Below are 21,781 nucleotides of genomic sequence, written 5' to 3'. Positions count from 1 at the left end.
CCCTGCCACACCTCAACCCCCTGCCCTGAGCCCCCTGCTGCACCTCGCACCCTTCCTGCACCCCAACTGCCTGCCGCACCCCAACTCCCTGCCCTGAGCCCCTTCCTGCACCCCAACTCCCTGCCCTGAGCTCCCTGCCACACCTCAACTCCCTGCCCTGAGCTCCCTGCCACACCCCACACCCCTCCTGCATCCCAGCCCCCTGCCCTGAGCCCCCTGCTGCACCTCACACCCCTCCTTCACCCGAACCCCCTGCCCTGAGCCCCCACCGCACCCTGCACCCCAACTCCCTGCCCTGAGCTCCATGCCGCGCCCCACACCCCTTCTGCATCTCAACCCCCTGCCCTGAGCCCCCTGCTGCACCTCGCACCCCTCTTGCACCCCAACTCCCTGCCCTGAGCTCCTTCCTGCACCCCAACCCCCTGCCCCGAGCCCCCTGCCACACCCCAACTCCCTGCCCTGAACTCCCTGCTGCACCTCGCACCCTTCCTGCACCCCAACCCCCTGCCCTGAGCTCCTTCCTGCACACCACACCGCCTCCCACACCTCGCACTCCCTCCTGCATCCCAACCCCTTACCCCGGCCCTGCATGCAATTTCCCACCCTGATGTGGCCCCTCTGGCCAAAAAGTTTGCCCACCCCGATCTGTAAGTACCTACATAGGGAACAGAGATTTAATAGTAGAGGGCTCTTCAATCTAGCAGACAGAGATGTAACATGATGCAGTGTCTGGAAACTGAAATTAGACAAATTCAGATTGGAAATAAGATGCAAGTTTTTACCAGGGAACAATTTTACCGGGGCTGTGACAGCGATTTCTAAATCAAGATTGGATGTTTTGCTAAAAGATCTATTCCAGTTCAAACAGGAATTAACTCGAGAAGTCCTATGGCCCATGTTATACAGGAGGTCAAACTAGATCGTCACAGTGAGGTTTTCTGGGTTTATCCAGCCCACCCTACTGTACACTGAACCAAACAGGATCTTCCAGTTGATGCAGTGGCCAACAGGGCAAACATGATCATGGATATATAAACAGGGAAGTATCAAGTAGGAGCAGGGAAGGGGAATTACAGCATCAGTTAGATCATTACTGAATACTGTGTGTAGTGCAGGTGTCCAGACTTCAAAAAGGATGTTGATAAATTGGAAAGGGTTCAGAAAAAGTCACAAGATCAACTCATGGTCTGGAAAACCTGCCTCACAGAGAAACACTGAAAAAGCACAAATTATTTAGCTTATAGAAGAGAAGGTTAAGAGGTGACATAGAGGTCAGCCTTTAAGGTCAGAAAGGGCTACTGTGATCATCTAGTCTGACCTGCACACTGCTGTTACTGACACGTTGGGCCTACGTCGGGAGGCAGTTTCTCATAGCAGAAGGCTCTTTAATCTAGCACCTGGACGCTGGAGTGAGACACATTCATACTGGAAGGCACACGTTTTTAATGGTGATGATAATTAATCATTGGAACAACTCACTTAAGGATGGGCTGGATTCTCCATCCCTTGAAGTATTTAAATCAAGTCTGGATTGCTTCTGCTACAATTAAGGCATAAATCAGGGACACTCTATTTCCGGCACCACCTAAATCAAGACAGCCACCCTAACTCAATCCAAAGCTTTAGAAACATGGACCTGCAAGCCAACTGAGCTCACCTCCCCAGCTGAAAATGACAACAGGTGTGACAAACATGCAGGCCCCAGGAGGCATCTGTGTGGGGCCCACAGGTGTATTCAGATTCTCCTGACCCTCAGCTTACATTTAAAGAGTAAGTGGCTATGCCTCACGGCTTTAGCTATAATCTTCCAAAAATGACCTGAGGGTAACCAATGCTGCCTGAGTCCATTCCTTGGAGAGGGAGGAGCTGCCACAAGTGTGACTAACAGCGCCCTTGCCCTGAGTCTGCAGAGAGCCTGAGCCCATCGCTCCGTGCTGCAAACTGCTGTGGCCCTTATTAATCTGATTGGAGCCTCAGCTCTACTGCCCCAGGCCAGTTTATCAGCTGTAATGGGGCTGGGGTTTGAAATGTCGGGGGGGGGGTAGCCGTGTTAGTCTGTATCCACAAAACAATAAGGGGGCCGGTGGCACCTTAAAGCTGAGCAGATTTACTGGGGCATCGGCTTTTGTGGGTAAAACCCAGATCTTCAGATACCCACGAAAGCCGATGCCCAAACCAATCTGTTTGGCTTTAAGGTGCCACCGGCCCCTGGCTGGTTTGGGGAACGGGCTGGGGCAGTGATGAGGAGGGGGGAGATCCGAGGGGGGGGCTGGGACAAGGCCCATTCCCTGCCCCCCCCAATGGCCCGGCGAGCTAGCCTCCTGAAGGGGGCGCTCTAGCAGTGCGCGGCGCTCTGTCCTGCGGGAGCCGGACTCTATGGCAGGCACCGTTCCATTCGCGCTATCTGCCTGCACTTGAGGTTTATGAGGAGAAGCCGCTCTAGCCCGTTTGCTCTATGGTGTTTGCTGTTCGACAGAGTCCTTCTAGCGCTACTTCCCTGAATCTATGATACAAGTGTGGCGTTGTGGCCGTTCTCGTCCCTCCAGCCACCCCTCTCTATGGTACGGATCGTCCATGGGAGGCGCTCTAGCGTAGCCCTGCTATCACTTTATGATATTTGCCTTCCGCAGTTGTCGCTCTAGCCAACGAGTCTCCTCTCTATGGTAACTGCCCCGCAAGAGTCGTTCTAGGCAGGCGGAGTCGGCCCCGCTGTGGCTCCACCCTCAGCCTAACTATCGTCTATGGTTTTACACTTGCAGCCGGGTCGCTCTAGCCCGTAATCGCCTCCTCTCTATGGTGCCGTTGTTGCGCAGCCGCTCTGGTCCCGCATCCTGTGGGACGGGGTTTCCGGTTACTTCCCGGAAGCGGAAGCCTAGGCGTTCGACGTAGGGACGGAGCACCCGGAAGCGGAAGTGACGAAACGAGGGCCCTGTCCCTTCTTCGCTGTAACGGAGACAGACTCGGAAGCTGCCGCTGCCGAGAACCGGGAGGAGCCGCAGCCGCAGCCGCAGCCGCCGGGCGGGATGGTGAGACTCAGTCCGGCTCCCATTGGGCCCCGCCCCCGGCCTCCGCCCGGCCTGGTGCGGCTGGAGCTGGGCAGGGATTCGCCTCCCCCCCGCCCCCCCGTGCTCAGCTGCTTCCTCGCCGCGCGGCCAGTTCCGTCACTGGCTGGAGCTTTGGGTTGAAATGGGAACAGCCGCTTGCAGGGTGACAGCAGCGATAGCCTGACACCAGCTGCAGGCTGAGACTCACGTGCAGAGTGACAGCCTGACACCTCTGCACAGGGTGACAGCAGTGACAGCCTGACACCAGCTACAGGCTGAGACTCACGTGCAGAGTGACAGCCTGACACCTCTGCACAGGGTGACAGCAGTGACAGCCTGACACTAGCTACAGGCTGAGACTCACGTGCAGAGTGACAGCCTGACACCTCTGCACAGGGTGACAGCAGTGACAGCCTGACACCAGCTACAGGCTGAGACTCACGTGCAGGGTTACAGTCTGACACCAGCTACAGCCTGACAGCCACACGCTGTTATTGTAGGAGTAAAGGGCAGCAGAATTGTGCTTAGCTTGTCCTGATTGCGGAGGTTATCCTCAGGGTTTTATTTTGTGCCAGGGCTGAGCCCTGGCACCTCTAGTCTTGGCAGTTCATAACCCCAGGACCTCTGGGCTTGCCACATCAATGATTAATGTAAAAAACTTGCTGGAACACTGGCACTTAATTGTTGAACCCTAGCACCTCTTTCATTACAAATTAAGCACTGCTCACCGTCAGCTGAACTGCACTCGGTAAGCAGCGGGTTTGGAAGCCAGATCCCAGTGGAGAGGAAGGGTTGGGGGCAGGTGTTTTGCTTGGTGGTGTCAACTCTGCCTAAGAGTCACAGGCGCCATTTGATCTGCCCCTCTCCTTGATTTAAGGATAGAGCTGATTAGGCTCCATAGAGTCTTTTTTTTTTTTTTTAAGTGATCACTGATAATCTAAGGGCGTAGACTTGCTGCAGGACAGCGTTTCTGGGGCGGACCCTGCCCAGGCTGCACTAGCAGTGAGGTTCCCCACTGAGAGCTGGTGGAACCTCAAGAGACCAACTTGCAGAGGTCGCAGTGGCAGGTGGCAGCAGAAGGTGATGGCGCTGGGCCATTGGCAGTGGAGTGAATGTTGGCATGACAAACAACAGCGTCCAGAGCGAGCAGCCGAAGCAAGTGGCGAGCGGCTGGAAGAAAGAGCAAGGTGCCTTCTCCCCCCCAACCTCCCCCTTCCAGGGAAGGAGGTGAACTCACATGAAAGCACCTCTGAACTCTATGTCTTCACTGACCAAGGACTACTACTATGAGTGGGATGCGGTGGAGGGAGAAGGGAGAGGTACATTAAAGGAACATTTGTTTGTTGGGCTACATTTTAGTGACTTTGCTCCCAAATGCTAGATTTGTGACTGGGAAACAAATATAAATATACATTTCCTAGTAGGCCAAGATTTTTAAAATGCATTATTTGCCAAGGTAATTGTCTCACATTATTGCTATCTCGAGAGATCACTATATTGGGGAATTTTAATACTAAACATTTGTATTGTTATGTTATAATTCATTTTTACATAAGAACGGTCAGACCGATTGTCCTTCTAGCCCAGTATCCTGTCATCTGACAGTGACCGATGCCAGGTGCCCCAGAGAGAATGAACTGAACAAGTAATCATCCAGTGATCCATCCCATCATCCACTCCCAGCTTCTGGTGCGCATAGACTAGGGACACTCAGAGAATGGTGTTGCATTCCCGCCCATCCTGGCTAATAGCCATTGATGGACTTGTCCTCCAGGAACTTATCTAGTTCTTTTTTGAACCCCCTTATAGTTTTGGCCTTCACAGCATCCTCTGGCAAAGAGTTTGAAAGGTTAACTGTGCATTGTGTGAGGAAATACTTCCTTGTGTTTGTTTGTTTTAAACCTGCTGCCTATTAATGTAATTGGGTGACCCCTAGGTCTTGTGTTATTTAAAGGACTAAATAACACTTCCTTGTTCACTTTCTTCACACCAGTCAAGATTTTATAGACCTTTATCATAGCCACACTTAGTCATCTCTTTTCCAAGCTGAAAAGTCCCAGTCTTATTAATCTCTCCTCATATGGAATCTGTTCCATACCCCTAATCATTTCAGTTCTTCTCTGTACCTTCTCCAGTTCCAATATATCTTTTTTGACATGGGGTGACCAGAACTGCATGCAGTATTCAAGATGTGGGCATACCGTGAATTGATATATTAAAAGTGGAGGATCTTGGTTTGCCAAACTGATCAGCAAAGCCAATGCTGACAACCTACATGAAAAGGCTGCAAAACACCAGGCCTCTGGACTGCATCGACATGCAGAAAGCCTTGTAAGCCGGTCACTGTCACAGCCAATTGTAGAAGAACTTAATGAGGCTATTAAGAATTCTGGAGACAAAGCACAGGTTTGAGAACAAATGTAACTGTTGCAACAATCATACACACCCTGCAAGCAGGAGTCCAATGTTAAGTTCATTTTCCGTTGTTAATCCTGAAGTTGGACTCTGGTTCTGAACAAGACCAGCAATGTTTGCTGTCTTTCTGCAAGAAACTCAACTGGCTGGTTAGAAGCATGTGGTGCAGCAGTGAAAGGTTCAGCAGTTGAAAAAGTGAAGAACTCTCACTGCATTCAGAAAATGTGCATACATGGCTGATGAATGAATCGATGCATATGGGCATCAAGTGTTAAGTCATTGTGATTATTTTCATGTCAGTAGCAGGCCAACAGCTGCATTTCTAGATGTTCGGGTTATAGAAGATACATCAGCTGCATCTCTGACAACCCACGTCTTAGAAGAGTTAATTGCTTATAAATTGAACCCCAAAGAGATGGCTGCTTGTGCATTTGATGGAGCTGCAAACTTCTCTGGAAGACATAATGGAGTATAAGCTTTTCTCAGAGAAAAGTGTAACCCTAATCTCTCCTATGCACGCTGCATAGACCATCTTCTCCAACTAGCACTAGTATGAGCTGCCGAATCTTCAAAAGATATTTAAAAAGCCATCAACTTAATGTCTTCATTATACTTTTTTTTTTTTTTTTTCCAGCAAGTGTCCAGAAGGACTGAATGTCTTGGAAAAAATTTAAGATACAATGTGACTGAGGTTCAAATTAGTCCAACCTGGGAAAACCTGCTGGCTTTCTCATGAGCGATCTTTGGCTGTTGTCTTAAAATTACTGCAACTGTTATTACTGGCTTTGGAAAGTATCTACCAAGATAGGACAGATCTAAATAGTGAGGCTACTAAGTTTACAGAAGACTATCACCCTTCTCTCTCTTTTAAGTCTACTGTTGAAACCACTTGGGTCATCCAGGCATCTGCTACAACAGTGGTAGATCTCTGTCCAGCAATAGATGCTACACTTGGATCAGTCAAAGAGAGAGCTGTTGAAAATGTACTCGAAGAAGTGAAGACTTCAGTCCAAAAGTTGACTAATGAAGGCACTTGTATTGAATCCTTAAGTGAAGAAGACAAGAAGTGTTTGTTAAGACAGCTGAAAAAGTACACAGACTTGATTCTTACAAATCTACAAAAGCGACTTCTGGATTCTACTCAACCTCCATGTAGCTTTTACAGATGCCTGTTTTATAAAATGCCGACCACTGAGTGAAGTGAGACACTACCAGAAATGGGGTTGCCAAGTGATCAGGACAGAGCGGAGAATTTGAACATAGAGTGGAATATCATACGATGAACGAACAAAGATTTGACTTCAACTTTTTCTTTTTCATCACTAGTGGTTCGACCCAATCTTTGTGCTGTGTTTCCTGGGTTGAAAGAAATAAGAATTCATCTCTTGCTACTCCCAGTCTCTACAGCTACAGTTGAGTGTTGTTCTTCCTCGCTGAATAGAATTTTGTGTTGTGAAAGAAGTTGCGTTCTGCATGATCATGAGCATACTTGAAGGACTGGAAGTACTGGACACGAGAAGCCACCAAAAAACGAAAACAGGGCATTTGAGAAGTTCATTAACAGAGTTGTGCAAAATTACAAGAAGAAACCAGGAAGGATGTAGTTGTTGTGCTTCATAGTAGGCTTGAAAGCCAACTTTGTATGATGATTTTAAAACATGAGGTAAATCTAATAAAATGGTTGTGAAACATTTTTCAGTTTTTATTATGGTGCCATACAGCCCACCTTCACCCACACAGTCTAACCTGTTGTCAGCCCTCACTCCGCTGTAAATTTGAACACCCCCACTTAATTTCAATTTCCAGGGAACACACTGGAGCTAGGGGCTTGGCTGGGGCAGGAGCCTAGAGAAAGGAGGTTTGGGGGGGGCTGAGAGGCACTGGGGGTGGGGGCCTGGCTGAGGCAGGAGCTTGAAGGAAGAAGGTTTGGGGCAACTGAGGGGCGCTGAAAGGGAGGCTAAGCCTGGGCGCAAGGGGAAACAGGGAGACAGGGTGCCCTCCCCCGCCCTTTTCCTTCCCATGGTGCTGTGCCTCCCAGTGTTACACCTTGGAGCCACCTTCTCCCTCTTGCCACCTGGGCATCTCCCTAGCTACTCCCTTAGGCACCTCCTTGCCCATGGCTTCTCCTTTCATTGTACCTTCTTCACAGGGGAATCCTCCAGCCCATCTTCCCCTCCTGGGGTTCATGCCCCCTTGGGGCAGTGGCCTGGGTGCAGTGCCCTCCCACATACTCAGGGTATCTCTAGGGGCTCTCCTCAGCCCCTTCCTATCTCCCCCCGAGGTCTCTGCGCTGTGCCCTCTTCCCCCCCCCTAGAGTTCCACCCTCCACAGGATCTTCTGTTACCTTTGCTCAGCTTCCCGGCCATGTGGTGTGTCCTGGGGCTATTTCTTTTCTCTCTCTCGAGCTGTGCTCCCTTTACCCATCGCTTCCTGGCACACCCCCAAAGTCCCCCTCTGGGCTTACCCCACAGTGCTGCATTCCCTGCTTGTCTACTCACTCTCTGTTTCCCCCACTGTCCCAGGTGAGCACGACAGTAGCAGCAGCAGCAGCCTCCTGGTGGTCAGGATCCTGGCGCCCAGCCCCTCCCGGGGCCCCTGTCTCCTGGACAGCGGCAGCAGCATGAACGGCAGCGTGGAGCCACCGGGGGTGGTGGAGGCAGCGGCACCGCTGCCCTCACCTGGTTGGCGGGATTTCTGCGAGGCCCATGCTCGGGCAGCCGCCCTGGACTTCGCACGGCGTTTCCGCGCCTTCCTGAGCGAGAACCCCCAGTTTGCAGCACCAGGGGCGGAAGCTGCCTTCTCCCGCCGCTTCGCAGAGCACTTCGTAGAGCACTTCGAGGCCGAGGTGAGCCGGGCCTGTTCTGGCGACTCACCTCCCCGCTGCGATATCGCTCCCTTCACTGGTACCCATCATTGCCCTGGGGGCGCCTCCTCCTCCTCCACCCGTGACCTCTCCGAGACCTGCAGTGACTCCTCGGTGGCCTCTCCAGTGGAGCCGCAGCCCGGCCTGGCCTCAGGGTTGTCCAGCAGCCAGTCTCGTAGCTCTGAGGATGTTTCAGCCTCTGCCGCGACTGCCAGCACGAAACCTAAGCTCAAGAAGCGCTTCTCTCTGCGCAATGTCAGCCGCAGTGTGCGGGGCAGCATGCGAGGTATCCTGCAGTGGAAGAGCTCAGCCGAGTCCCCCACCGAGGAGGAGGCTGGCGGGGCCAACACCAATTCCAACTCCTCGGGGAGCGGGGCCGCGGACTCCCTGCCCACCGAGCGCTGGACACACAAGTTTGAGAGGCTGCGGCTCAGCAAGGCGCCTGCCCCCAAAGTGGAACTGTCCAGTGTGCGCCGGGAGGGGCTGCTCAATTACATCGTGGCTGATGACAGCGGAGGGGGGGGTGGCAGCCGGGCCCGATGGCAGAAATGCCGGCTGCTGCTGCGGAAGGCAGGCAAGGGAGAGGGCGAGGGCTACCTGCTGGAGTTCTACATCCCCCCCAAGGTGAGGGGCAGTGGGAGTTGTGCCCCATCCTGGGGGGCAACCACCCACCTGATGAGATTCCTTGTGGGGGGCTGCTAGTAGGGATTGGCCGGGGGGAGCCTCAAGTTGGGTGGCAGAGAGCTATAGTTCAGGATTGAGGAGCATTGCTAGAGCTGTGCATGTTGTGGTAGGCGAGGTGAAATGAAAGGTGTTCTGGAGACGGGGCTTCTGGGTACCTTTCCTGGCTTTGGGAGGAGAATGGGGGTTTAGCAGGGTACAGCAGTGGATCTTAACCTTTCTAGACTACTGTACTCCTTTCAGGAGTCTGATTTGTCTTGTGTCCCCCAAGTTTTATCTGTCTTAAAAAGTACCATGCTCTAAAATCAGACCTAAAAATACAAGAGTGTCCTAGCACATCAGTTATGAACAATGGCCGATTTTCTCATTTTTACCATATAATTATAAAATAAATCAGTTGGAATATAAATATTGTACTTACATTTCAATGTGTAGTCACAGAGCTGTATAAACACATCATTGGCTGTATGAAATTTTAGTTTGTACTAGGGCTGTCAAATGGTTTTAAAAATTGCGATTAATCGTGAGATTAAAAATTCATCGTGATTAATTGGCATTTTAATTGCACTGCTAAACAATCATAGAATACCATTTAAATATTTTTGGATGTTTTCTACATTTTCAAATATATTGATTTCAATTACAACAGAGAAAACAAAATGTACAATACTCACTTTATATAATTTTTTATTACAAATATTTGCACTGTAAAAAAGATAAAAGTATTTTTCAGTTCAGCTCATACAAGTGCAATCTCTTTATCGTGAAAGGGCAACTTATGAATCTAGAATAGTTTTTTTTTTGTTTTTTTTTTTACATAACTGCTCAAAAATAAAGCAATGTAAAGCTTTAGAGCCTACAAGTTCACTACTTCTTGTTCAGCCAATCGCTAAGAGAAACAAGTTTGTTTACATTTACAGAAGATACTGCTGCCCACTTCTTAGTTACAATGTCATGTGAAAGTGAAAACAGGCGTTCTCATGGCACTGTTGTTGCTGGCGTTGCAAGGTATTTGTGTGCTAAGTATGCTAAACCTTTATATGTCCCTTCATGGTTCGGCCACCATTCCAGAGAACATGGTTCCGTGCTGATGGTGGGTTTTGTGGTATAACAGTCCAAAACAGTGCAGACCAACACGCGTTTATTTTCATCATCTGAGTCAAATGCCACCAACAGAAGGATGATTTTTTGCGGAGTGGTTCAGGTTCTGTAGTTTCCAAATCAGAGTTTTGCTCTTTTAAGACTTCTGAAAGCATGTTCCACACCTCGTCCCTCTCAGATTTTGGAAGGCACTTCAGGCTCTTAAACCTTGGGTCAAGTGCTGCAGCTGTCTTTAGAAATCTCACATTGGTACCTTCTTTGCATTTTGTCAAATCTGCAGTGAAAGTGTTCTTAAAACAAACAACGTGCTGGGTCATCATCCGAGACTGCGATAACATTAAATATATGGCATAACACAGGTAAAACCACAGAGCAAGAGACATACAATTCTCCCCCAAGGAGTTCAGTCACAAATTTAATTAATGCGTTATTTTTTGAACGAGCATTGTCAGCATGGAAGCATGTCTTCTGGTATGGTGGCCAAAACATGAAGGGGCATATGAATGTTTAGCATATCTGGTACGTAAATACTTTGCAATGCCAGCTACAAAAGTGCCATCTGAACGCCTGTTCTCACTGTCTGGTGATCTAACTAAGCGGGCAACATCTCCTGTAAATGTAAACCAACTTGTTTGCCTTAGCGATTGGCTGAACAAGAAGTAGGACTGAGTGGACTTGTAGGCTGTAAAGTTTTACATTGTTTTGTTTTTGAGTGCAGTTATGTAACAATCTACATTTATCAGTTGCACTTTAATGATAAAGAGATTACACTACAGTACTTGTATGAGATGAATTAAAAATACTATTTACTGTTTTTTTACAGTGCAGATATTTGTAATAAAATATATAAAGTGAGCAGTGTATGCTTTGTGTTCTGTGTTGTAGTTGAAATCAATTTATTTGAAAAGATAGAAAACATCCAAAAATATTTATAATAAATGTAAATTGGTATTCTCTTATTCTTTAAAAGTGCAATTAAAACTGTGATGAATCACAACTGATTTTTTAAATGTTTTGAGTTAATCGCTTGAATTAACTGCAATTCATTGACAGCCCTAGTTTGTACTGACTTCTCTAGTGCTTTTTACGTAGCCTGTTGTAAAACTAGGCAAGTGACTAGATGAGTTGAGGTACCCCCTGGAAGACCTCTGCCTATCCCCAGAGGTACACATACACCTGTTTGAGAACCGCGGGGATAGAAGAGTCAGGTTGGACTCCTGAGTTCCTGATCTGGCTGTGCAATCTTGACAAAGTCCCTTCCCTGGGCTGCACCCTCAGTGTTATAGGTCAATAATGACCCCGTCCCATCGCACTCGGCCTGATGCAGTCCTGTGTGGGGAGGGGGATGAATGGCCTGGCCCAGGGCTGGGTTGATTGTGGGTCCCATCTCACCTTGCTGTCTCTCACCTGCTCTCAGTCCACCAAGGCCCGGGTCAGCATCCTCTGCTCGGCAGTGACTGATGTGCGCACCACTACGCCGCTGGAGATGCCTGACAAGGAAAACACCTTTGTCTTAAAGGTGGGTGTGGGGGACTGGGAGGGGCTGTGGGGGGAATTGCTCATGGGTGGGGGAGAAGAGAATCGGCGCACACCCCTTCCTTGCACTGCTGCTGCTCTCGTGGGCTAGGCACAGGGCTGGGATCAACCAGGTGGAGCCATCTGAGGGCTGTGATGCCCCCCACTCCGTGGGGGAGCGGGGGGGGGGGACCATCCCCTAGTGCTGAGGGTCTGAGCAGGAAGCCCCAGCTGTGGGGCCAGGCTGTGGAGATGTTCTGTGGGGGAGGGATGTAAGAGGGTTCTGGGAGGTTGGGGGTGGCCCCATAGGTGTGTGCAGAAGGAGTTCTGGAAGATGTCCTTCCGTACTGGTTGGGGAGGGGAGGAGCGGGGTAGGAGCACCTGAGGCTGGAGTGGCAGAAAAGGGGTGCCAAAGGACTGGGGGATTGGGATGCTAGAGGGCTGAGCACCATGAGGGATTGGGAAGGGGGATCCCGGGGCACTGGTGCTGACCCGATGTACCTGGCAGATGGAGAACTCTCTGGAGTACATCCTGGAGACGGTCGATTCGCTGCAGATGAGGTCGTGGCTGGCCGACATCCAGGACTGCATGAGCCCGGGGTGAGTGAGCCAGCGTCTGGCCCCAACCGCAGCTCTGACGTCTCCCCATCATGGCAACAGGGCTCCAGGTCCCCTTCGCCTTGCTCTGGGACCCCCCTGTGCCACCAGCTCCTCCACCCCCTGAGTTGCCCTGGCTTCCTGCCCTGGGCCTGTGCTCAGTGCAGGGTCCAGATCCCAGTTCCTAGGACAGGGAGCCAGACAGCATCCCGGGGGGTGGGGGTGTCCTTTACCTGTGAATCATGCCGGTGTCCCTGCAGGGAGAACGTGGACAGCATGGACCTGCCCTGCCTCAACCACTCGGAGAGCATGCCAAGCCGTGAGCTGCCCCTGGTGCCCAGCGAGAGCAATGAGCAGCTCTCCCAGGGTGAGTGTCAGCAGAGACCACCGGTCCTGCCAGCCCCCCGAACCACCCCATAAGCCATCTTCCCCCATAACCAAATCTTCAACCTCTATCCTGTACCCTCCCCCGCCCTGCATCTTCTCCCCATGAACCAACACCCTGTAGCTGGCCCCTCTGCCCTGCATCCCCCTTTACCAGGGGCCTGTAGCCAGCCCCACAACGCTTGTCTCCTCTGTACCCTCCCAAGCCCTGCCTCCTCCCGTACCATAAGTGGATGGCATGCTCCCAGCCCTCTCTGGCGCTGTCACAGGTCCACAGGATCGGTACTATGGCCCCAGCTTTGGAACAGTCTCTCGGAGGACCTCTTCAGTGAGCCAGACCTCCTGGGGTCTCTCTTCTTCCTGGACAAGCCATGTGGCTTCACTGCCTGCTTAGACTGGAGCTCTGGACTGCAGCCTCCAGTTTCCCCCGTGAGCTCTGCCCAGCAAGTCCTGCTGAGCCAGACCCTGTCAGACACGTGCCCACGCTGCCAGGACGGTGCCCCTCGCCCAGTGTGGCAGGGACAGTCCCACAGCGGTGGCATGCAGTGGGGTGTGTTAGTCAGCTGGCCACGGCACAGGGAGCCCTTAGGGTAGCGCAGAGTGCTGCAGGTTACAGCCTAGTCCATTTTGCTGAGCCCAAAGCCCCACCAGGCTATGGGGAGCCCCTTGGGTCAGGCGCTCTCGTTGTCTGTCTGATCTTCTTTGTCAGGCTTCCAGGGTGTGGTCTGCTGGAGGCAGTCAGGGTACTTACCCTGCCTTCCCCCTCCCCCCTAGTCCTTTGTTCCCAAGCTGGGGAGATGCAGCTCAGCCCCCTGCTAGGCGGAGGGTGTGGCATTCCCTGGACTGGACTGCCATGTCTCCTTAGCTCTCCAGCCTGAAGTGTCTTGGACACTGCTGTACTGTCACACTAGGCTGCTCACGTGCAGCCACTAGCATGAAGGCCACTTCTAAATGTTTACATGAATGCTTTCCTAGTCAGCCATGAGTCGATAGAGGGTGGCAACCACATATCCCCTGTCTCAGCTCTGGCCCCCCCATAATGTGGGTCTTACACTGCTCAGTAGCCTGCTGGACAATACAGGCTCATAGATGGTTGAACGTCCCAACAAAGGGTAACATTTATGCACCAGCCTTTGTTGTCTCAAGTAGAGGTTTCTTAAACACTTCAATTGAACAGCTGGTTTAGAGAAAACAATAAACCACGTTTATTAACTGGAGAAAGGCCCAGGTAAGTGATGATGAGGGAAGAGGCGTCAAAGTCAGAATTGGTTACAAAAGAAAAAAAGATAAAACCACTGGCTAATTCCTAAACTTTACCAAGCTCAATAAGATTTGAAGCAAACATCATTCTCTCCACACCAGAGGCTGCAGGCAATTCTCAGTTCGTAGGCTCGCTCCCCTTTCAGCCTGGGACCATTCCCCTTAGTTCAATACCCCACAGGTCTTCACTGATGTTATGAGGAGAGAGCTGTAAGGAGGAGAGGAGAGAAGAGGTGGCTAGAGGTGTTTCCCCTCTTTGATACCCCAACCCTTCTGTGCTGGACAAGCCTTGCTGGGTCATAGGGGCCAGCGGTTCCATGTCAGCTCAGATGAACTGTAAATTTCCTGTTTACAAGTCGCTTGCTGGTGAATCTCTGATTAAGCAGGCAGTGATCTTTTAGCCCCTAGCTGGTGTGCCTTTGTCTCTGAGGAATTGGCTTATGGTGTTATGCAGAATCGCAACCTATTTCACTAACAATCATACAGTAAAACATCATCATTTGATATGAAGTATTGTTACACACGTTTCAATGGGGCAGTGATGTTCGGCAGAGTATGAGTTTTCAAATGATATCTCACAAGGTACATTTGTGCCAAATATATCGTAGCCATATAAAAGTGGTGACCGTGGGGTGCAGGGTGTCACAGCAGGGAAGTTGATATGTCTCTGGGTCGTTGGTTGCTAGGTATTGGATTTGTCATTATCTTCTGAAGAGCTCCACTGATATGGGACCAAGGGTCCAGACAACTAGGCAACACCCACACCTGTGTCCTAGCCTGGCAAGAGCGCACACACCTGTTCTTCCCTCTGAGCAACAATGCAGCACAGTAGGGAAACTCTGGCACACACACACCAGCCTGTATAAAAATGTTACAAAAAATTGTCACTTTGTGACAACCTGCCATACCAGCACCCTAACTACATAGCTGGTCCCCAAACCCCGCTTCCCCTCCCCCAGGTACCAGCGCCCCATAGCTGGCCCCCCAACCCTGCTTCCCTTCCAGGTACCAGCACCCCATAGCTGGTCCCCCCACCTCTTCCTCTAGACCAGCTCCTTCAGCTGTCTTCTCCCCTACACCTGCCACACTAGATACCTAGCCTGTCTCTCCATACCCAGCTCCCTTCTCCCCTGAGCCTGGTTCCTCCTTTTCACAGTTGGCTCCTGACTCTTCTTCCATCCACTGCTTCTTTTGTTTACAGATGTTTTGCAGGGTGCAGTGACCCCACCACAGCCAAAGCTGGCATGGGCTTCCCTGTGGCTGGGGGGCAGTGCAAGAGGAGTTACCTCCCTGGGCCCAGGGGATCTCGAAGCAGCCATTGGCTGAGGGTGTCTTATTCAGGGATAGGGTCTGCAGGGGTGGCAGTGACTATAGAGAGTAGACACGATAGACAATAACAGTTGGAGAGAAGAGGGATCTGAGATGGGTACATGGGGAGTAGTGGATCCAGAGAATGTGCTGCCCTGGGCCAGTGAAACTGCCTGCCACTGGATCACACTGCATTCAGGAATTGGGTGCTTCCAGAGAAAACTAGACCTGCTGGACCTGCTGAGAAGGGAGCATGAGCCACACAGCATGGGATGGCCTCAGCATGAGCCATCCCTGAACGGGGTCTGTCCCAGCGCCCCCAGCTCTGAGGATTGGTAACTTCATCTGCATCTGTCCCCCCAGGTGCATATGGAGGTCTGTCTGAGCGCCCCTCAGCTTCCATGTCCCCCAGCTCCATCTCCATTGCTGCTTCCCACTTCAACTCCATGGAGCTGCTACCTCCTGAGCTGCCCCCCCGAATCCCCATCGATGAGGCAGCTGAGCGGCTGCAGGGTCCCTACCCCCCTGGCCTGCTGCACACGCCCTTCCCCGACACTCCGGACACTACAGGTATGGAGCAGAGGAGTCCATGCGGGGGTTGGGGGAGGAGTAATGAGTAACGGGGAGTTCAAGGGGACCATGTAGCCAGAGATGGGGATGTTTCCAGGAGGTGTGTATCAGGAGCAGGACCCAGAGTGGAAAAGAGATTTTGTGGGAAGCAAAGGTGTCATTGGGAAGGGGAGGAGGGGAAGGTCTCTGGTGAGGGGGGTGCTTGGGGGACTAGGGAAACCAGGTCTGCAAGAGGGGCATGCTGGGGATGTGTGGTCGGGGGAGGGGGGAATGGGTCTGGGGGAACGGGACGGGGGCTGAGAGGAGAGCAGGTCGGGGGGATGTGCCAGGGATGGGGCTGAGAGGAGGAGGTTGGGAAGAAGGGACAAGTGCCAAGTAGGGAGCAGGTCAAGGGGATATGCTGGGGACAAGGGCTGAGGGGGGAGCAGGTCGGGGAGAAGGGACGGGGGGTGAGTGGAGAGCAGGTCGGGGGGATGTGCCGGGGCAGGGGCTGAGGGGGGAGCAGGTCAGGGAGAAGAGACGGGGGCTGAGGGGAGAGCAGGTCAAGGGGACATGCCGGGGACAAGGGCCGAGGGGGGAGCAGGTCACGGGGATGTGCCGGGGTCAGGGGCTGAGCGGGGAGCAGGTCGGGGGTGGGGGCGTGCTGGAGGCATGCCCCCCATGTGCTGTTTCACTCCCCTTTCCCGTGTCAGGCTCGTTCCTGTTCCAGGGGGAGCCAGACCCTGGCGGGGGTGACCCAGAGCATCCCCTCTCCGAGTACCCCTGGTTCCACGGCACCTTGTCCCGGCTGAAGGCCGCCCAGCTGGTCCTGGCTGGCGGCCCCAGCAGCCATGGTGTCTTCCTGGTGCGACAGAGCGAGACCCGCCGTGGGGAGTACGTGCTGACCTTCAATTTCCAGGGCAAGGCCAAGGTGAGGGCCCGAGCCTGTGGACCCATCCCCAGAAAAGGGCTAGGAGTCCTGGGACCGCAGAGCCTGTGGCCATGGTCTGACCCGCTTCTCCCCTTCCCCCCACCAGCACCTGCGGCTGTCGCTGAATGAGGACGGGCAGTGCCGTGTGCAGCATCTCTGGTTCCAGACCATCTTCGACATGCTGGAGCACTTCCGAGTGCACCCCATCCCACTGGAGTCAGGCGGCTCCAGCGACGTCACCCTGGTTAGCTACGTGGTGGCCTCGCAGCGACTGCATGGTGAGAGCATGGGGGGCCCTTGCTGCACCGGGGGTGGGGGGTGGTAGACCCAGGGCACTGTGGGTTGGGTGTGCCGGGCGCCCGGGAGGGCACATCAGCTGCAGTTCCATCGGCGGCTCACAGCTCATTCATAACTGGCTGGAGGAGGCGTGGCTGGAGGCTCCCTGTCTGCCTGCTCCCCTGTGGGATTTGGGGGGTGGGGAGCCATGGGGTTGTCTGTTCCCTCTCTGTCTGTCTGTCTGCGTGGCTGGGTCTCCGTGCCATGGGGGTTCCCAGCCGGCTGGCTGGAGAGTGTCTGTCAGGGGAGGGGCATTCCCAAGCCCCAGGCTGGTGGTTCCCCATCTAGCTGGAGGAAAACGTGTTTGTCTTGCTGCCTGGGAGAGGAAGCATGCGTGTGGTTGGGAGGGAGGGCTTGTGTCTATCTGGGGCTGGGCGAATGTGTGGAGGGAGGCGGGCGTGTGTCTGACTCAGCGGGGAGGGGGCGTGTGGCGTGCCTCTGGCTCAGCTGAGGGAGACGGGCATCGCCAGTGTCAGGCTCTGGGAGGTGGGTTCACATGTCTGGGGGGGGGCAGAGGGAGGTGGGCTCACGCGTCTGGCTTGGGCATGAGGTGGGAGTGAATGGGTCCACCTAGGGGTAGGGGACGGAGGTGGGTGTGGCATGCATATGGCTCAGGGGGGAAGGAGGTGGGCGCAGTGAGTGTATGGTCCCGGGGGGGGGAGGGAAGGAGGTGCAAAGAGAAGGTGGGCATGGGTCTGTTGGGGGTGGGGGGCAGGCAGCGGGCAGATGTGTTAGGAGAGGAGGTCATCCAAGCCCTATTTGGCAGTTGTCCTGTCCTGTGTCTGTCCATCCGTCCGTGCTTTGACTGTCTCCCCAGGCCAGGCGGCCGTTTGTCCCCCCCCACTTCCATCTGTCTGTCCCTGTATCTGACAGGCGTCTCTGTCTTCCCCCCCCTCGTGCCCCCTACCCCTGCAGGCAGGGACAGGGCGGGCAGCCGAGCCGCCGCCTGTGAGCCGACCCAGCGCAGCCCTGACTCGCCCGGCCTCGTCTCCATCGGCGCGAATGACTGTTTGTAAGTGTGAGCCATGCCGGGGGGCGTGGCCCCGAGGGACTGAGTGTCTGTTGTGTGCGCCATGGCCCATCATGCCATCCATTGAGGGGGGCGTGTCTGTGAGCTTTTGCTGCTCACCCCCGTTCCCCAGAGCTCCTGCGGGCAGGGGGCTGTTAGATGTTGGGGGGCAGCAGCTGCTGGGGGAGAGGGGTCTCAGGTCTGTGAGGCTGGCCCTCACGGCCTCCTGTGTGACCCTGTCCCTGATGTCGGGGGGTGGGGAGCTGTCACCCTGTTATTGATCAGGGGGTGGGGGCTGGGGTTTGTGTCAAATGCATCAGCTAACACCTGACCCCGTCTGTCTGTCTGTGTCTGTCTCCACAGAGCCGAGCACCTCCCATAGCCTGCCCCACCCACCCCCATCCTGGCACACAGCTCCGGAGGGGGGGGCCCTGCAGCCCCCTTGGCTCAACCCCAAAGCCCCAGCCCCCAGCAACCCCTCCCTGCTGGAGGAGGAGGAGGAAGGGGGCACCACAGGGGACCCAGAGGATGGGGCCACAGGAAGGCTCCTGCAGCTCCAGGTTGAGGAGCCAGAGGGAGACACGGGGCATGCCCGGGCCGTCAACAATCAATACTCCTTCGTCTGAGCCACGTTGGGGGTGGGACAGCCCCACTGAGCACCCTGGGGCCCTGTGACAAGGGAGCCCTAGCCCCGGGCCCTGTGAGAGAGGGGCCAGCCTCCTTGAATCCAGCTTCCCAACCTCCCACCTTACATGTGATCATTGAGCCTCTCCCTTCAGCGGTACAGAGCCCATTGGGGCAGGAAGGTACGTCGCCCCCCCATTGGCAGAGGGGCTGGGCACCGAAACACTACAGGGCAGGGCCTCTAGAGCGCTGCGGGGAGTAAAGGCCTGTTCCTCCCCCCATGGCTCCGCAGGCTGTCACTGAATGTATAGAGTATCTGAATGTATCCTCATGCACCCCCCAGTGTGACTTCTGACCCCAGGGCGTTCAGCCCCCTTCTGGCCCTGTTCTTCTCCCACCCCAAAGCAACATATTTATATACTGCCCGGAGCCAGCCTAGGGCTACAGGCCAGGCCCTGACACCCTGCGTTCGACTGGCCGCACCTTACAGACCCCCCAGTAAATTAAAGAGAAGATACTATATATGTCTGTCCCCTCGTATGTCCCCCAACCTGTGCGCTGCCCCCATCTGTTCTCTCCTCCCCGCCCCATCTCACCCTGCACAGCAATGCCCACCGCCCCCCATGGCGCACCCTACTTGCCCCCTTTCAAAATTATTTTTCTACTGTGGAGTAGTTAGACTTTCTTCCCCCTGACCCAGCCTCAGACCCGACCCAACCCCACCCCAGCCCTGACTCTGCCCTGTCTGCTGTTTAGTTGGCCGGGGTCCGTTCGTTTGTTTTGTTAATTTTTCTGGCGTTTGTACAAACCTCGTTCACCTTTTAAAGAAAAAGCGGGAAAGAAAAGCTCGACTGCAGCAGCAGTGGCTCTGTCTCTTCTGTGCCCTGGGGGCTGGAAAGTCGCACACCCTGCACTGGCCTCTCCCCCACAAACAGCCACCCCAGCACCAGGGGCGTGTGAGACACCTTCCCTCCCTTCCCCTCCCCCCCCAAGGGCCTGGGGACGGTGCTTGCAAAGGAGTGGGGTGACTATGGAGGAGTAAAGGTCCCCCACTGCTGGGGGAGTCATGGGCATGGGGGGGGGGCTAAAGGGACACCCCCTGCAGCCACTGTGGGAGCGGGCCCCTGGAGGATAAATACTCCACTGTGCCTCCCAGGGCAGAGGCCGCAGGGAGCTGGGCCAGTGCTGGGAAGAGAGGGAACTAAGACCTCTTCCCCCAGGCCAGAGTTCCCAGCACGCTGACTGTGAGGGTACAGGATAGACACTGGCCAAGCCCCAGCTCCTAGGGTGCAGGGGCCACGGTGGGGATGGTGGCAGCACAGGCAAGTGGGGAGGGTAAACTCAGCTGCCCCCCATGGCCTCCAGAGCCCGTGGTGCTGCTGAGGGCGTGCAGTCCCCTCCACCCTGGCCCAGCACCTGGCCTCGTCCGTCTCGCTCGGCACCGCAGCCTGGCTGTGGGGGTGCCTGCAGTGGGTGCTGCACGGTCAGTGCATACGTGTGGCACTGACCCCTGGCCCCACAGCTGGGACCCCTGGGGGCACGGCATGGGTTGCTGCCTGCCCCAGACTGGAGCAGTGGGGCCTGCCCCCTGGTGCTGCTCGGGTTGAGTAATGGCATGGTGGGGTGAAGGATACCCCCCCTCCGCACCCCTGGGCTGTGCAGCTCACACGGGGGCAGGCCTCTGCTGGCTCCCAGCTGCAGCCCCTCTGTGCCCTGACCTGGGTCCCCGCAGCCGGGACCAGGGAGGACCAGGCTGTCCTGGGAGGTGGCTGCTGGGAGTGGATCGAGACAGCAGGGGGAGCTGCTGGTCCTGTGGTTTCCTGCGGAGCCCCTGGGAGCTGCCCCCCAAAACTCTCCCTCCCCGGGGACACGGAGCTGAGAGTGAATAAACCAGAATCGCTGCAGATGGGAGATCAGAAGTGGTGGGCAGGAGGGGCACGGGGTGGGGGAACCCAGGGCGGGCTAGCAGGGTCTGCAGGTCGGGAGTGAGGGGCACCGGCAGAGCTGGGGGGGGGGCAGGGCAGGGCCGGCAGGGGCTGTGGGCGGGAGTGAGGGGGACGAGCAGAGATGGGGGCGTAGGGCTGGGCTAGCAGGGGCTGCGGGTCGGGAATGAGGGGGACCAGCAGAGCTGGGGGGGGCAGGGCTGGGCTGACGCTGCGGGTTGGGACTGAGGGGCGCGGACTGGGTTAGCAGGGACTGCAAGTCGGGAGTGAGGGGCACCGGCAGAGCTGGGGGACAGGGCTGGGCTAGCAGGGGCTGTGGGTCGGGAGTGAAGGGGACCAACAGAGCTGGGGGGGGGCAGGGCTGGTCTGGCAGGGGCTGCAGGTCGGGAGTGACGGGCACTGGCAGAGCTTGGAGGGGGGCAGGGCTGGGCTGGCAGGGGCTGCGGGTCGGGAATGAGGGGCATGGGCAGGGCTGGGCTAGCAGGGGCTGCAAGTCGGGAGTGAGGGGCAGCAGCAGGGCTGGGCTAGCAGGGGCTGCAAGTCGGGAGTGGGGGGCACCGGCAGGGCTGAGGAGCCCAGGGCTGGGCTAGCAGGGGCTGCAAGTCAGGAGTGAGGGGCACCGGCAGGGCTGAGGAGCCCAGGGCTGGGCTAGCAGGGGCTGCAATCAGGAGTGAGGGGCACCGGCAGGGCTGGGGAGCCCAGGGCTGGACCGGCAGAGCTGGGGGGGAGCCCAGGGCTGGACCAGCAGGGGGCTGTGGGTCAGGAGTGAGGGGCACTGGTAGAGCTGGGAAGCCAAGAGCTGGGCTAGCGGAGGCTGCGAGTCGGGAGTGAGGGGCACCAGCTTGTCAGGGGAGTGGGGCAAGAGTCCAGGACTGGGCTAGTAGGGGAGTTGAGGGGCATAAGCAGAGTGTGTGGCAGCCTCACTGGGCTTCTATGCCCAGGTGAGACAGCAGCTGCCCTTGTTCTCTGGGTGCAGGGAGCTGTGGTGAGTTGGGATGTGTGGGGCTGAGGGGAAAGCAGTGATGCAGGGAAGCGATGGCAGCTGGAATTGGGCAGGGGCTGGTGTGTGTCCCATAGGCCCTCCTTTCGCTTCCCAGCTCCAGGTTGGAGCAGTGGTCTGGCACAGGGGCTGATGGGTCCTGATCCCTCCTGGGTCTGGTATGGAATTGCTGGGGCTCCCCTGGGGGACTTACTGCCTTGGGAGACTGAGTCAACGCCCTT

At 55.1% G+C, this 21,781-nt stretch overlaps 1 protein-coding gene across 2 annotated transcripts; it reads left to right on the top strand.

Moving 5' to 3' along the window:
* Nucleotides 1-2,880: 2,880 nt before the first annotated feature.
* SH2B1 (SH2B adaptor protein 1) lies at nucleotides 2,881-19,476 on the top strand. Of its 2 annotated transcripts, XM_030548152.1 has the most exons (11): nucleotides 2,894-3,026; nucleotides 3,968-4,231; nucleotides 7,982-8,946; nucleotides 11,522-11,623; nucleotides 12,128-12,219; nucleotides 12,477-12,583; nucleotides 15,532-15,738; nucleotides 16,431-16,648; nucleotides 16,755-16,926; nucleotides 17,900-17,996; nucleotides 18,357-19,476. In XM_030548152.1, exons 2-11 carry the CDS (start codon nucleotides 4,165-4,167, stop codon nucleotides 18,373-18,375), a joined length of 2,046 nt encoding a protein of 681 aa, XP_030404012.1. In that variant the 5' UTR covers nucleotides 2,894-3,026; nucleotides 3,968-4,164; the 3' UTR covers nucleotides 18,376-19,476. The 2 variants fall into 2 exon arrangements, with proteins under 2 accessions (XP_030404013.1, XP_030404012.1); XM_030548153.1 differs by lacking the exon at nucleotides 3,968-4,231 and having other exon boundaries at nucleotides 2,881-3,026.
* Nucleotides 19,477-21,781: the final 2,305 nt, after the last annotated feature.

Source organism: Gopherus evgoodei, unplaced genomic scaffold (genome assembly GCF_007399415.2).
Source record: "Gopherus evgoodei ecotype Sinaloan lineage unplaced genomic scaffold, rGopEvg1_v1.p scaffold_87_arrow_ctg1, whole genome shotgun sequence".
In the NCBI taxonomy this organism is placed as follows: Eukaryota; Metazoa; Chordata; order Testudines; family Testudinidae; genus Gopherus; species Gopherus evgoodei.
This window is presented reverse-complemented; position numbering and strand designations above follow the sequence as displayed.

Bases quoted from the DNA above. Each gene is read 5' to 3' on its own strand.
- SH2B1 (XM_030548152.1), top strand. From the start codon at position 4,165: ATGACAAACAACAGCGTCCAGAGCGAGCAGCCGAAGCAAGTGGCGAGC. The intron at 8,947-11,521 runs GTGAGGGGCAGT...ACCTGCTCTCAG, and splicing joins AGTTCTACATCCCCCCCAAG to TCCACCAAGGCCCGGGTCAG. The intron at 16,927-17,899 runs GTGAGAGCATGG...CTACCCCTGCAG, and splicing joins GGCCTCGCAGCGACTGCATG to GCAGGGACAGGGCGGGCAGC.